Source organism: Amblyomma maculatum, chromosome 4, assembly GCF_055883805.1.
Source record: "Amblyomma maculatum isolate TAMU_Amacu chromosome 4, ASM5588380v1, whole genome shotgun sequence".
NCBI lineage: Eukaryota > Metazoa > Arthropoda > Arachnida > Ixodida > Ixodidae > Amblyomma > Amblyomma maculatum.
Genome location: NC_139347.1, coordinates 88,755,327 through 88,772,262, shown reverse-complemented (window position 1 = coordinate 88,772,262; position 16,936 = coordinate 88,755,327). Strand labels below are relative to the sequence as shown.

Here is a 16,936-nt window from a genome sequence, read left to right as displayed (position 1 = left end):
CCCCTAGTGCACCCATAACTTCGGTATGATACAGTCACACGGTGTACTACACTGGTAATGACAGCGCTCTGTCGCAAGAGGCCACCTCAGTTTGTTTTATGCGGTTTTCAATACAAAATTAAAATTGTAAAGCTTCATCTCTCAGATACTGGAGAACCAACAATATGATGAAAGACTTTTCTATCACTACCATAAACTCATTACAAGCCTCAGTCAGTGCTCTGTCCCTTTACCGTTTAATACCTCCAAAACAAAATGCATAGTGTTTTGCTCTGAACATAGATGTATTGACACCCAGTTAGCAAAAATTAGTTTCAATAACTCTACATTGGGAGAAGTAGGCTCCTTAAGATTGTTGCATTAGATTGTAGCCTGAATGTAGTCTGTTCTAAATTATCATCCTCATGCTACACATTACTGAAACGTAGAAAAAACTTTGAAAGACCTACTATGCAAATGATTTACCACTCCATATTTTGTTGTCATTTCACACACTGTTGTAACTCATGGGTTTCCACTTTTAAACAACACCAGGGCCTGACTTCAGAGTCTGTGTTGTTTCATCATTTTCAAGCTCACATGATGGGTAGAAATGGTAGAAACAGATGTGGCGGCTCAGATGCGGCAAAAAGTGATAAACAAATTCAACGGATATGTCATACATGTAGCACGAGCTTTTAGAGCCGATTTTCCACGACCCACCCCAACGAGATAAAATGACCAACATGACAGTGCACTCTGAAGCAGAGCCTCTCACTTCTAAGTGCACTCATCGGTGTTATTGTGCTGTTTGGCACGTCCCCAGGCTACAAATTGGGCTCAGGGTTTTCGCTTCATCTTATCTTACCTGTAACAAATTGCATGATTGCAGGGCATCTAGCAAACCACTATACGTATTAAAAATCCCTGACTTTTCCAGGTTTTCCTTGATTATTTCAGATCAAATTCCCAGACGAGTGAAGAGACTCAAAAATGTAGCTGGTGGTGGTAATGAACATAGACGAAATTCCCAACAAGAAGCTATTTATTAATCATATTCTGCAGCTTACGACAGTGAAAGGCTGTTATTAGTGTTAATGGCGAGTAAGAACGTCGCAAGTTTACTGAAAATTAAAAGTGCACTGATGCCAGCCTCAGCAGAGCTTTCTGATGCTACCAGTTGCGAAACTTCCTACAGGCCCCATGTATCAAAAAACAGCTGTTTTGATTGATCAAAGTTCAAGTGTATATGTGTATATAGGATACCTCGATGCGAGGCACCCTAGGTCACAGCCGGTCTCGAAGGAAAGCGCGCTGTCCCTCGAGACCGGCCATGTCTAGGTGTATAGTATAATAGTGGCGGCACCCGCGGCCATTAAAGGAAACTGCGCCTATGATGAAAACTTTAGATTGTTGATAAATGCGCAATCAGCTGGAAAATAAAATTAGTTGAAGACTTGCAGCAGCGAAAATTCTTAAAGATAGCAGCCGTAGAGTTATTAAGGGGAGAAGTGAGTTTAGAATGGTCGAAAATGTTCAAAGATAAATTTTGAGAAAAACTCCTTTTCAGAATGTTTATCCTTTCGAGCACCTGCACTCAAATTATGGCTGCGCGGACCAGTTTTCCAAAGGCCGTTTATGGTCTCCGATTAGCTGTCACGCGGCGTGCTTTTCAAGCACTCCATTCCGCGTCTCCCATTGGCTGGCGTGATCGGTGCGTCATTTATTTTTTCCCTTGGTGTTCTGCGCTCGCCGTCGTGGCTGCTGCTTCATGCGCGTCTACGTTTGCGCTCGTTTTTCGATGCACCGCTTTGTGCAGAGTTTTCCTCGCGATCAAGGTGTCGAAAAACAGTAGATTGTAACCGTGCATGCAACGAGCCTTTGGAAGCCATAAGAAACGGGCGTGGAACAAAAACCAGAAGACGCGGGCCACAAGCCTGCCGTCGGGATCTGAGTTACAGCCGGGGCCAGACTTGTTACATGTGCCGGAAACATCAACCACGCTGCCCGATGACAGCCCCATGGGTTCAAATTGCAACGCGAATTGCATCCCGAATCACGGTACACTTTGAGTTGACGCCGCCGCCACCGCATACTACTACAGCGGAGCCGGCGCACTGCCATTCTGTCAGGAAAGTAAGCAACCCAACACAAGTTTCACCTCGGCGTTACGCGGAACGCGATGTTGGTACAGAGTCCGTGACTGAGGACATCTTGTACGCGAGCGCGGAACCTGCGGCGAGATCTCAAAGGTGTGAGCGGTCAACCTCTAGAGTGTCACAACGGACCTCAGCTGTAGCTCAGCTTGCCGATCGCTTTCACGCTAGCCGCTGCTAGCGCGATTATTACTGCTTTTTGTCGCAAACTACTCTCACGCAGCGCTTCCACATATTTTACCGAGTACCCAACTCATGTGCGTATTGGTTCTTCTACTGTGGCAGCTCAGCCATGCGCTGTGTCAAAGTAATATATCGCGCCTTGCCTTACGACGCGGCCGCGGTGGGGGCCGTGCGCTCACCACAAAAAAAATAATAATAATAATAATCTGCATGAATAACATACTTGCTGTTTGCTAGTTTAAAATGAAAATACACTGCAGAATATATTGTGCCATTTTTCCTGACTTGGCGGAAGTTTTGATGGTTTGGCGCACCTTCTTAAGACCAGGCATCGCCACTATCACTGAAGTTGTAGTTTCTGCCTATGTGGATGTTGAAGAATGCGACATACAGCACAATGTCCAGCAATTTTTTTTATTTTTATTTTTTTTTTGCTGCTTACACTTCTTAGGATGGAAAGGTAAATAAACAATATTATACGCAAATTAGAGCAGCTTAGCTCCGTGGCCTTTAACTTGAATACATGTGAAAGCCCCCACGAGCAGCCAGACCCCCTGTGAACAAAACCCACTGCAAACAGCCTCACATCTCAGGTGTGTGTGATAAGAGAAGGAGACAGCAAAGAGTGAAATGCCAGAGAGACAGGTATAGTACGTGCCTGTCCTCTAGCAGGCGGCAGAGGCAGCCGATGGTGCGGTGACCCAGGTGGGTGCCCAGCAAGTTCCGCATGAGCCGCCAGCTGAGCTCCGAGAACGGGGCCACCACCACCGTTCGGCAGGCCGTCGGCACAACATGGCCAAGCAACTCAGCGCTCACCAAGCCATAGCACACAATACTGTCCAGCATTTCGAGTCCCAGCTGCACAACAGCCACAGCAAAACAAAGAGTAGTCACAGACTGCTTGCAAAAACACTAAGTATCGATGTCAGAGGGACTCGGCAGAATAAAGTTGTGGAATATGAACGCGGAGCACAACAATAACCTGATGCCGATAAAACTAATAATCAGAATCAGTGGTTGCAACAACTGAGGGTCATGGCTTCATGGCCGAGAGCTAGTGACATGGCTTAACTACATCAATTACGGTGAGGCAATTATAAAAGAAAGTAGAATAATAAGCCTCTGCCCGTGCCACTAGGTATAACAGGCTGAATCCAATTGAACATAAAAGATTTGGTCCCGAAGGACAAGCTTGGTCTGTATTTTGCACCCATAGGCGAAAGAAGGGAATTCTACATAGCGGGCCACAGCCGGAGAGCAGGCCCGGGGAGATCGTGATCCCCCCTGGGAAGTAGAAGGAGGGGAGGGGACGGGACTAGGCAAAGGGAAATGAGATGTAGAGTAGGGATTATGGGAGTTGAGGAGGGATCGAGGCAGCTTGGGGATTTTCTCAAATTATCCTGATTCGAGTTCAGTAGGAAAGAGCACTGGACAAGGGTTGAGGGAAAGTCTCAGTTCGCAACTCAAACCACCGTTTCGACAAGTGGACTTGTCTTCTGGCCCCCTTGTCGAAACGGTGGCTCGGCTTGCGAACTGAGGCTCCCCATCAACCCTTGTTCAGAGCTCTTTCATATTATGTAGCCACCTTCTTTCTCTCGTCCTATCCTGGATCCTCAATAGTACAGTAGTTAACAGTGCAAGCATCACGGTCAATACACAACATTCTCCAATTATCTTAAGTGAACAATACTAGCACTCAGTCGAAAAGATGGTTATCATGCACAATGGTAATAGAGCAAGAAAAATTATGGGGGACACTTAAGTTCCGGCTTTAAGGGTATGATGCGATAGCATAGTCTACCAGCCCACATATAAAGCCCTGCTTTAACCAAGCCGTATGAATGTGCCTGCGTGGCCTAGGGGTAACGTGAATGCAAGGGTCCTGGCAAGGTGATTCTGACATCACTCTTCCATGTGAAAGGATTGGCCCGAGTTGGCAGCCCTACGTCCAGTCAGCGCTCGGCCAGGTCAGCTGCCAGCTACCGCCTGCCAGCACCATGCTCCTGATTTTTCACTCATAATTTCAACTCCAGTGGATGGCCGCTGACTTCAGATTTTTGATGAACGAGACCTTTAACAATATTGCACTAAAAAATACAAAGCAGATAGCAACAAAAGAACCTGTTAAATTTGTACAAGTTAATCAGCGTAAAAGATGGTGACGTAAGGTCACGTAAGAAAAAGGTAATTACCAGTGCAGTTGCATATGGTGTGGATTTAAAGCTTCCTACTCTGTACTTGCCATGGGAAGAATCACGAAACAGGTCCCCAGGCATATTTAAAGGTGTATGCACGTGCTTGAAATATGTGAACCAGAACTGCTCGAAATTGACTACGGGCTCCTTCCTGCTGAATGCAGATGTGACGTTTTCCGCCCCGTTCGCCCTAGTTGTTTTGCAATGTAAACCGGACGCTGAGAGGCTCTTGGATCTCTGCGCTTGCTGCGAACACAGGTTTCTTTTACCCTGGGGGCAAGTTTAGGCGTTTTTCTTGTTCACTGTAAGTGAGTGGTACGGCGAGAATCATTCATTGTATCTGAGACACATTACCATCACGCTAACACAGACACTGACGATAGCACCACCCTAATTCATGATAAGCTAGCGTTCATTATAAGTGGGCTGGACTGTAATCAAGGAGCTGAGGAATACAACGTAAAATAAAGGGTGACCTTTAGCTATAAAGATGCCTAAGCCATGTCTGCCCAGCCTACACTTTAAACTGAGGCAGGGTGGAAACGGACTAAATGGAGGGTTTCACTAGGGTTATAAAAGCAAATATAAACAATAACACAACACTGAACACACCCAAGGAAATGAATTCGCTAAGGCTTCAATAAGTTGCTAAATATTTTGTCCTGGAACTTACCTTAACGTCAAGCTCCGAATTGGTACGGCAGCATAAAATGCATGCATTCCTGTGGGGAAAAAAAAAAACGGAAAAAAAAAAAAAAAAGTAGTAATGATTTCTGCACCCAAGACATGAAGCATGGCTTTCTGTCTAGAAAGAGCCATGCAATCTGCCACGGCCCATGCGAACTTTGTGCACTCACTGAACAAATCCCATGATGGTAGAACGATCGAGGAATGCAGAGTTGAAGCGCACCACATTCACCAGCACTGGCAGAAGTTCCTGTGCCCGGCCCGCACTTAGGACTTCAGGCATCCACTTGACTAGAAATGGCCCTGGAAGAGAATGAAGCACTTGTTGGTTTGGTTTGTGGAGTTTAACGTCCCAAAGCGACTCAGACTATGAGAGACGCTGTAGTGGAGGGCTCCGGAAATTTAGACCACCTGGGGTTCTTTAACGTGCACTGACATCGCACTGCACACGGGCGCCTTGCTTTTCGCCTCCATTAAAAAGCGGCCGCCGAGGCCGGAATTCGAACCCGCATCCTTGAGAACAGTAGTAGAGCGCCGTAACCACTGCGCCACCCCGGCGGGTAACGAAGCACTTGTTGTCTAGATGAATGCCCATCCCTTTAAATTTTAAATTACGCAAATTCTACAGGAGAGATCAAATTATGCTGCAGAATGCCCCTCACGTTACGTTCATAACTGTTAGTAAGAATTCTTCCTTTTTTTTTTTTTTCTTTAGAGCTCTTCAAGGTGGCGAGTGTGACCTTTGCCACCAGGCTCTAGAGCGTCCAGAAGAAGCCAGCTTTTTGGATATACTAGTAGAAGGAAGGTGGTGTGGGTTGTTAAGATGGAGAAGGCGCTGGCAGAGTTGAATGGAGTCAAGAGAGCAAAGAATGATGAAATGGCACAGGAATAGGGAGCTGCTGCTGCTTCATGGAAGGCTGCGTGTAGTGCAGGTTTGTCTTCACTCAGCTGTGGTGTGTGTATTTGAGGCATTGCCTCTTAGATACTGTCAACATATCTGCTCCCTCTGCATTAGTGTGCAGTTTGTGTTTTCTTGATGAGCCCTTGGCAATAGTTGGCCTGAACAGTTTGAGATTGCATCATAGCCTTAATAACACCTATTTTTAAATTCCTGTGGAGTCCTCAAGCTCTCTTTGTGTTGTGTTCGTGCGAATAAGATAAAATTGTCATTTTTTTCATCATACTCTCGTTCCTACTGATGTCCAGAACAACAATAGCATAAAAAAAAACGTGCTTGCTAAAACATAATTCTATGAAAGATGCTTAAATGTGCAATTTTTCATGGAATCGCAAGGTAGTAAGGGCTTTAATCATGCCAAAAGCAAGATGCACCAATCAAGATAAACGAGATGGCATGCACGCAGTCATACAGAATGTCCCCAATGTTGCTCTCACAAATCTCAGTACAAAACAGGACAGCAATGTTATGTCGTAACAACACTGACTTACAGCATTTTTTTTTTTCTTTAATGAAAAATAACACTGGCTCAACAGCACAAAAGCAGTGCTCAAGGAACGGATGTTGATCAACTCATCACTGTATATAGCCCACATAGGAAGATAGGGAGTTATCTGTTTGCAAAGCGTTAGCTCAGGATCTCCATAATTCAAAGGGAAGTAGCAACAAATAGCAGCCAGATGAACAGGTGGCAGAATTCTCACTGAAAAAAATGTGGCAATTGCGAAATGGTGAAGAGACATCAGGAATGGTCAAATATATATGGCTGAAGCTTACAGAACATTCATTTATAAGCACCATCATACCTTCAGATCTACTTAGCAATTATGAAAAATGGCATGCTACAAACATTAGAGCTTACAGGCATTTCATCCCAAGAGCACATTATCTTGTACTGGCAAGGTAAGGAATATAAACACAAGTCTCCCCTTTCCATCCAATCATCAGTGCTGTTATGCTGACAGACAAGAGCATCACTGACATTGAAAGCAAATCTGGCGCTCCTTTTTAGGAAAGAAATTCTGTAACCTAACCTGTGACTGTGAATTAAAACCAAGAAAGGCATGCTGGTATTTTCACACTCGCCATATTTATTTTTATTTTTTTCTGTAAAACAACCTATGTAATAACGGCATCAAGTGGTAAGAACCTATTGTAATAAATAATGACCAACTTAATCCTACAGTAAATAAATAAAGATCAAAACCATACCCATAAGGCTACAAAAATGCAAAAAATCATAATCTTACAACACTGAAAAAGTGGCCCTCATAAGAAATAGATGCGGCAATGTACTTGTTTTGTGGGAACAGCACTGCCACATTTACATGTGGTTGTGATCCCAAATAATGTTACTAAGATCAATACCGACCAAGCAGTCAGGCTTCTCATTTTTATTTATAAGTAAACTGACTTCTCGTGCTTACCAGCTTGCTCCTCAAAAAGGTTCAGGCATTTTCCGTTGTCTGTCAACGCACGCACAAGTTCCAGCCTGTGTGAGAAATACGAAAGACCCTGTACTCTCTCAAAAAAGATTACTAGAAGGAAAGCATATGCATGTTGGTTCTTGCAATGATAGACAGGTATTAAAGCATTTGCTACCTAATCAGTGCACTTAACTTCACTCAAATTAAACAGTGCATACTAACTAATAGACATTCCCCCGATGAAGGGAAGCCCTGTTATATTTTAATGCTGGGCAATAGACTTATTGCAGTGTGCTTTTGCCGCAAAACCTGCATTTTAGAAAACCATTAAGCACACTATGCACTATTATGTCAGGCAACACTGATACGAACAGCAAGTACCAATTAATATGCTTCAACTTTCTTTATCACTTCAGTCCTAAACAAAGCACAGACTTGCATGACAACATTTTTAACAATTACTCGTAAGATCACAGTCAGTTTGACCTCCACGAGAAAGCTGCATGGTTTCCAATTAAGTGCATGAAAAATTAATAGCAAAGCTTAAATGCATCCTTGTATTACCTCTCTGCCAATCGCAAGAAATATTGTGGGGTCATGTGCCGTACAAGTGACACTGTCCTGAAAACTCACAAGGGTAGGAAATGAGGGGATATATGAAAGAAGTCAAAAGTGATTGAAATCAAGGAAAGCATAAAAGGGGACTTCTTTTTCCTTTTTCATTGGCAGTGTTGACCAAAGTGAAAATTTAAAAGCGCATTCACTCCTTTAAATGGGCTACGCTATGGTAACTCAATGGCAACAGCACCTGAGTGCTGAACCCAAGAATGGGGAACCGAATCCCGGCCACAGCATGGCTACTTTTTGATGGAGGTGAAATGCAAGGCACCCGTGTGCTGTGCAATGTCAGTGCATGTTGAAGAACCCCAGGTGTAAAATTTTCTGGAGCCCTCCACTACAGCGTCTCTCATAGCCTGAATCGCTTCAGAACGTTAAACCCTCAAACCAAACTTACATCAAGCTTCTTCTTTAGATGGAAGATAATTTAACAAATTAGAAAAAAGCGCCATATGCCACTAGTAGGGCACAAGTCGAAGACATCTACGCATCAGAATAGGGAATATTCGTAAACATGTACATGACAGAAGCAAAGAAATTAAAAGTAGAACTTTTAAATTTCACGGTTCCAAAAAAAGGTCCAATTTTCTCCTCCACTTTCCCTACATGTGCCTGTGGGTGTGACACTCCGTCATTTCATTTGCCACCGTCCTGAAAGATAGCGCTGTCAGCCATGCGAAGGCCAAGTTTAGGTACTTATGTCATGCCGACAGCTGCTTTATGGAAGCGTAAATGAAGTAAAAATACCGCAGTAAGAAATAGAAGCAACCTTATTTTGTGCTGTGTTTGCAACGGGTAACCTAGATGAGGTGCTCGTGGCAATGTACTCTATTCACGTAATGCTTGTGATTTATGGTTTATAAGGTTTAATGTCCCAAAGCAACTCGGGCTATAAGGAAAGCCACCAATAAAGGACTCCAGATAATTTTAATCACTTAAGTTCTTATAATTTTTGTTCTTTTGGATTCTACATGTTTTAAACAAACTTCTAAACAAGCCTCGTCATTTATGCGGTAGAAATAATAAAATTAATCTTTTCATGAGACGGGGGCGTACTCACTACCAATTCACCTATAAACGCTGTTTGCAAGACATAGCCGCAGAGCAGGCAAGAAACTGGACACTGAGTGAATTCCCATGTTATAATGGTATGTTTTTTGTACTCTCTAGCCAAAGAAGACCTGCTATCCAAATTACAGCAGACAGCTAAACAGATAAACAGAAAAAAAAAGGCATATTTCTTGCAGCAACAAAAGCGAATTGATTGGTGGCCGAACTTGGATTGACAGAATTGCAGCATACAAGTTTTGAGCCCTGTTTTCGCACCACCGGGAGCCTGGCTAACCAAAATGCTCGACAAGCTGGAGATAGAATATGGAGCCCAAATGAAGAGGGATGCCCAGCAAGCAACCATGGAAAAAAAAACAAAAAACAAGGCGACTGCAAGCAAATGCTACAGGACCGCATCATGTTGAAAAGGATGACCCAAATGTATGCATCAGGGCACTTTGATTTATTAATTTAAAACCCTAAACTTAAGTAGCATGTTCTGAAATCTAAGTTTTTCTGAGAGCATGACTGTTAGCAAAACTATCATTTCCAAACTCTTTCTTTAAAGGCTGCTTTCAAGGTAGTTTTTGGACTAACATTTTGTCGAGAACGAGAAGTAATTTTTGGACCCCTAGTTATTCTTTGTTGAAACAATATCAGAAATTAGAATATAATGACCAACTGAAAAAAAATAATAATAAAATTAATTTTTAAAGTGCTCAGATTTGTACGTGAATGTCATAAAGAACCCACGACTGGATTTATTCTGCACAACGAACTAACTAGAAGGTATCTAATAGCAATGAGTTAGTATATCCCATAATTTTAGAAATGATAGTTTTCCTAAGCTGACACACTTAATTATACTCATTATGACAGCTCCAACTTCTTTTTTTTATATTTGTGTTAAGGTGATGAAATTTAGAATATATTTTAATGAAAGGAGGATAGGCGATCCCTGAATATTTTATCAAAATTGGTGCAACAGTTCAAAAGTTGACCCTTTAGCCTAGCATGATTAGCACTGCTGAAGGAATTGTTCAAGAGCCCCTTTAACGACTAATTTTAAAAGTTCAATAGCATGGATATAAGATGAGGATCAGTAGCTACTTCTGTAGGAATCATACCTGAGGGGAAGATCCTCAGGCAGATTCAGCCCCAATGCCATGTTGAAGCAGTGGGCCCGTGTGATGTCGCCCGGGTCTCTCTGAGGTGAACAGATAGCAACATATACCAGATTTTCATAGAAAACTACATCAGTACCATAATAAATATACACTGCCAAAAGCTTGCCTCTAGGTGGCCATTTAGAACCAAGAATGAAGTTCAAAGCTGTACAGCTGCGACCTTGAGAGCATGTATTAAGCTCATTCTACTGCTTTCTTACCTGACATCAGAAACTGCAAAATCGTGTCACATGATTCATTGTCTCTAGACTGGAAGAGCATACATGTTCACTGTGCGGACATGTGTTTGGAGACCTAGATATCGCCACTTAGAGTACAGATGCAGCAAATATATTACAGAGCATGCTTCTAATATCTGGAACTTTCTCACGCGTTCCATAGAGAAGATATGATGGTTACTTGGGGTCGCAAATGAGTGCATCAGTGATGAGCTAACATAATTATAATGAACTTATTAATATTCACTACATTACATGTGACAACAGCTTTTAACCTCAAGGCATGATCCATATTACTATGGCCAGGAATGTACACAGTGAATTCCTAGGCAGTGGAGCCCCAAGAACTAAAACTTGCATATAAGAAAGGTGCTTAAAAAACCAAGTAACAACTCACACAATGAAACAGACTGCAATGCCCATACTGACTACCGCAGTAAAGCTGCGAAATAACCTGGTTACAGAGAGAGATAAAGAAACCCTGCTGTTTTCATCCCTTTTTGTTTCATAACTGTGCATTAATGGAGCATAGGTACCAAATTTTGGCTGCATTTATCTTCGTGTTAATGATACATAGGACATTACTATATACACTGACAGGCATATAATTTTTGCCTATGAGTGCTAAATAAATAATTTATAATTGAACTTTATTTTCTCACCAGTCTCAGTTTCAACAGCTCAGCGATGGCTATGACATCAAAGTGAAGTTTAGGTCATGTGCAGAAGGAAAAAACTTCAATTGCTGCTTCTTGACTTGTGGTTCCTGTTCTCGAGGCAGGCTGGATTTAGCATTGTGGTGCATTAATACGGCGAAGGAGTGATTACATTGAAATTTCTGCACCCATCACATGACCTAGTCTCCATTTTGATGTCACAGCCATCACTCGGCAGTTGAAACCGAAAGAGGTGACGAAAGAAATTTGATTATAAATTATTTAGCAGACGAAGGCAGACAGCTCATGGTAAATCATGTATAATACCTTAAGCATCATTATAAAAAATAACATACACAACAAAAAAATTGGTGTCTGTACTCCTAGCCACCATATGAATACATGAGTGCCATGTGTGTTCAAAAGTTAAAAAAAAAATGGGCCAGCACTTCATACAAATTTGGTCAAGAAACAAGAGCAGTCAGTTTCATGATACGACCAGCTTCAAAAACACTTGAAAACATCTTACTGCCTGTTCAAGGACAAGTAAAGACACCACAGCCAAATCCCCAACATTCACTCCTTCTATGAGGAAGGAATAAACATTAGCAGCACCACCAGAGAGCATGAAACACTTGCCTGAGCTCGCAGCAGGGCACAGTAGAAGTTCAGTACTGCATGTCGTATGTCAGTGCCATGTGCCGGGTTCAGCAAGTCACAAGTTAGGCTGTACAGAGTCTCGCTGCTTCCCTGTCAAGCATAAGAACATGCTCCATCCCATCTGTGGGTACAACTGAGATATTCAAGAATGACAGCTGCCAAGGGCTTGGAGGCATAACCACACTAGACATTTACTTATGCAGCTGCAATGCCACTGAGGTCACCTGTTTTTTGCTACTGCATCATTAACTTCTTAAACACCTCCACCAAACACACAGAATACATACAGCATCATAATGCGAGCAAGTACTTGCAGTTTGAAATCATAGGGTGGGATCTGTTAGTTCTTGTCTAGAGGGCCTCATTACATGTCATTACAATAAATTGTCACTATGCAGACTGTTACCTGCTTCAGTCACAAATTCCGCAATCCTTATTTCCAATGCAAGCTATCCAGAAACTAGGAGCACAGATGCTGCTGAACATGTTGTGGTCACAATGGAAACATTGAAGCAACGAGCAGTCTTAGAAATAGAACGACGAGATTAAAATGTTTTTAACGCCTCTACGAAGGCGAGTCAGTAGTTCACAACAGCGTGACAACCGTGGATGCTTGGTAGACTGTTCTAGGTGATTACCTGGGCCAGTCTCCGGGTGCGTACCACCTCCGTGAGTTCCTTGATGACCTTAAGTCGCTGGGCAACGGGGCTGTCGCTTCCCAGTTCCTGCGCACGGAAACACTGAGCTGTCGGCACCCACTGCGCGCATAACGCCGGCTTACCTTCAGTAATTCTAGGTCGATGGCATGCTCCTCTAGGCGAGGCACCGCCGGTGACGACGCCTTGCCAAGCCCGAATAACGATTTGATCCTTTCAAGGGGCTTTTCTTTATCCTTAGCATTCTTCGACATGGCTTTTCTTGACACCACTGTTATGGCATGAAGTCAGGTAAGGACGTTTGTACACCCGCCAAGCTGGAAAGTCACAGCAGTCGACAGGCATCTAACGGGTAAACAGAGATGCATGCTCTGCAATTATTTACAGACAACAGGGCTGCAAAGGCTATGCCAGAGTGAGGACGGTATGTGCTGAGGGATTTAGTGGACCTGGGCGCAGTTATTGATGGCTCATCTCCATGAGCTCATGCCTGTGATAATACAACCTTGCAACTCGACAGTTGCTTTAGCCATGCTGACGGCTGACGGGCGGCCCCGCGATACCCGCGACTTTCGCGTGCTTTTGGATTGGATTAGATTGGATCAAATCGGATCTGCGGATGGGTAGACCATAAAATCCGTTGTGGCGCCTACATCACTGGTATCACTTATTTGGCGACGGCGACGCTTTGCCTCCACTTCAGTTCAGTTCAGTCGTGTTCGACTCTTCGTGACCCTATGGACCATATCACGCCACGCTTTCCGGTCTCTCACTCTCTTCCTAAACTTCATCTGCAGCGCCTCGAGGATGCCATCTGACCATCGCGTTCGCTGCCACCCCTTCTCCGGTGACCCTCAACCTTTCCCAACATCAAATCTTTCTTCAGCGACTCCTCCACTACCCTTTCATAATGCTTCTTTCGCCGCCCTGTTGACATTGGCCTCAGCTCCACCGTCGCGATTAAAAACGATTGATTCTACCATGACCAACGTTGACCACGACGATTCAACAAAGGTGACAGGAAGGGGCATCACAAAACCGCACATGTTCTTTATTCATGTCAACGTGGCATTCGAAATATTTTTGCCGCATAGCCCTGGGAAACTTGGAATGTATTGCTGCGAATATGGGATAAGCCGACCCAACTGGTACTTGTCTCGTGGGCCTACCAAATCACCCCAACAGAAGCCACCATACACCTGCCACGTTTTGGTATGGTGGCTAGCCACAATAGTTTTAGCAAGCCCATGATGGTGCACATTGCGTGTGAACCAATTACGGAACTCCACTATTTGATCTGTAATTTCACATCAACAAGGTGGTAATTTACCCACTTGTTATCCACTGAGCCGAATGGCCTGTCCTAATGCAAATTATGCACAGTGAAAACTCGATTTAACGAGAGTCCCGATTCAACGAAAATATTCCGATTTCCCTTCAGACACCACATGGTTCAACGCTTTGATCAACTCAAAATAATGAAGCTAATTTCGCTCTCTCCCGACCTAATGAACTTTTTGTCAAAAAATAAAGATTAAAAACTATATTTTTTGTTTATTTTGTAGAAAACACCCAAAGATACATTCACTGCGACCCAACGGTAACATCGTGGAGCAACTTCGTCCCCTTTTTTTCAAAATGTGTGGCTCAAAACGGGAGTTATATTAAGTTTAATTCAGAAGATTTCACCAGCGGCAAGAAGCCAGCTCGTCATTCTGGTGTCGGCAGCGGTGCCGCATGCCGTCACCGAGTCAAGTGTTGGATGTCCTTGATCTGCCGAGGTAGAACACACAAAAATCCGTGCAGTTGTCGCTTACATACCGCAAGCAAGCAAAGGTCAGCAACTTCTTTGCTGAGAAAATTTGTAATCCCCTGGGCCCCTTCTTGCCTAGGTAAAAGCATTGCTTCTTTTCATACAGGCTATCGGTGTCGGTCGTTTACGCGGCCCGCAGTTTTATTGTAGTAACATAGCATAGTGGGCAAGCCGGTATTGCATTTCAAAATGACAAAACTGCTGTGCAACTTCCCTAGTCCATCGTTTAAGATGCGCTGTTACGTCTTTTCAAAATGCAATTTTATTATCAGGGCATTCACGCTTCGATAATATGATACCGCTACAGCATATAATAATTGACTGTATTGGATTAAGTGACCGAGAAATGCCTTCCTCGATATAACAAAGTTCTCATTCAACGAAATAACTAGTGGCTCCCTCAACTTCGTTAAATCGAGTTTTAACTGTACAACTTTCGTAATCTGCAAAGGAATCCTCTTAATTATTTTCAAGTGTGACAAGCCGGCATATGCCTTTTTCACGTCTGTAGCCACCACCATGCACACAAGGTGGCTATGAGATGACACCTGTAGAACCTCTTCAACCAGTGCTGCCAGTCCTGTTTCTGTGCCAAGGTCATCTAAATCTAATCTGTTGTATATACTTTTGACTACTTTCAAGCCACCACGGTAAGCATGTGGCAACCACAGTTTTATATATTTTACTAATTGTAGCCATTAATGACATGGGGTGCAATGACTGTATATGGTGGTTAGAGGTTTTCCAGCCTTTGGAATGGGGACAACGACCGAACATTTCCAGTCATGTGGAATTTCGCCTTTTCTGCATATGTTTATCACAGCCAAAACAGCGACAAGAGCTTCTCCTTTTAAGTTCTTAAATGTCTCATATGGGATGTCGCCATGCCTCGGCATTTTTTTTTCTTGAATCTTCTATGGCAGCCATCAGCTGCAATGTGGTAAATGAGGACGTTAATCCTGAATTATCTACTGTGTCCTTTGTCAGCGAGTAGGGTGGGAGGCTGCACGATTTAGGAAAAAGAGGATTGCCACCTGATTGACAAACTCCTTCGGTGTTATCTGTAGGTTGTCTGGTACTTTTGGCATGATCTCTTGCCTGCCATTTTCCATGCCTCTAAAAATCCTCCAGAGTGCTCTGTTGTCTTTTCTTGGGGCAAACTACTGCACCAATCAGTCCACTTTTTATGGGTGATTTCCTTTTCATGACGGCGTGCCTAAGCTGTCAGTCGGTTGACAGCAAATTTTTCTTTTAATGTTCTCAGGGTGCCGATTAGCCTGTATCTCCGCTTGTTTTCTACATGCCCACGATTGCAGAAGGTGAAGATCTGGATTTGGCTGACCTTTGTTTACAGTTGTGATGATGGCTTACAGTGTTGGTCCTAGTATCCTGTCAAACATCATCCCAGTGTTTTAAGGATACATTTCTTTTAATTTTCTTGGTTGTTGTCAGACCAAAAAGATATGTTTACTGGCGTATGATTGCTGCCCCATATATCTAATTCTGCCTTCCATTCTGGTGTACCAGGGCCCTTCCACCACGTCAAATCTGGAGACTGTGTTCGAGTTGCCTATTTGCTTGCCCATGGTCCACAGTTTAATTTCCCACAGCTAAAAATGACAGTTGCACTGCTGATCACGAGGGCACATGGCAATTTTTTTTTACTTTTTTTTTAAACTTTTTTTTTTGTTATTAGCTGTATGTACATCCGAGTAAAGCTGAGCAGGTTGCCCAATTAAGGTGCAAAAGGCGTGAAAATGTAAGCAAATCGGTAAAATTGAAGGAATTTGAAAAGAAAACATTTTAAAAAGGCCTATCTTATTGGGAAAGGTAACAATGTAACTTATAAAAGAACACAAACAAAATGAAATTAAAAAGGATGTTTCAGAATCTACTCAGTTCCAAACCCCCTAGTCTGCATGTTCCATTCTCCAAGGACACAACACAACTACTCGGTTCCTTCATCAGTTGTGACTGAAGCGAGGGTTCCTAGGAAGTGGCTAACATTTTCCTGTGTCTATGGCCCAAGAGCTTTCTGCGCGATTGTGGCTTGATGTCCAGTATCATGGTTCCCCTGAAGCCGGCCTTACCAATCAAACAAGTGATTGAACAGGGATTGAAGTGTGGTGGCCGAACACTCTGAGACATGTAACCACAAGATTGACTTCGAGGATGCCATTGTACTGCATGAACACCATGGCATATTCAAGACACAGGGGAATCGTAGAGTTTCTGAATAATAAGAAGCCCCATGGGAAGAATGTTAACTGCTGCCCCCTTCTTACATTCGCAGTCTACATTCAGCGACCAATGATCCGGCAGCAAATAAGTCTTGCTCGGCGGATAGCAGTTCTCAGTTGGTTCTGGGAATTGTTACAAATGGAAAGGGAAATCCTCTCCATATTTAGAGGGAAGAGAGAGATGGGGTGGGAAGCAACAGGTGTTACAGGAGATTATATGTCGAGATAATGTATACTTGCAATGACACAGGTA

General features: G+C 43.3%; 1 protein-coding gene across 2 annotated transcripts in view; it reads right to left on the bottom strand.

The window, feature by feature from the left end:
* The window catches only part of gig (TSC complex subunit tuberin), a 79,055-nt gene extending 65,830 nt beyond the window's left edge, over positions 1-13,225 (bottom strand). Inside the window, exons 1-9 of one of the 2 annotated variants that reach the window (XM_084602140.1) lie at positions 13,080-13,219; positions 12,756-12,975; positions 12,613-12,699; positions 11,959-12,064; positions 10,381-10,465; positions 7,586-7,650; positions 5,371-5,503; positions 5,187-5,235; positions 2,977-3,176 (exon numbers count right to left, since the gene is read on the bottom strand). In XM_084602140.1, the coding sequence (XP_084458266.1) occupies positions 2,977-3,176; positions 5,187-5,235; positions 5,371-5,503; positions 7,586-7,650; positions 10,381-10,465; positions 11,959-12,064; positions 12,613-12,699; positions 12,756-12,884 (854 nt within the window). In that variant the 5' untranslated portion in view covers positions 12,885-12,975; positions 13,080-13,219. Of the gene's footprint in view, positions 1-2,976; positions 3,177-5,186; positions 5,236-5,370; positions 5,504-7,585; positions 7,651-10,380; positions 10,466-11,958; positions 12,065-12,612; positions 12,700-12,755 lie in introns of both variants that reach the window. The other variant, XM_084602139.1, reaches the window with a different exon arrangement.
* Between the last annotated feature and the right edge of the window lie 3,711 nt (positions 13,226-16,936).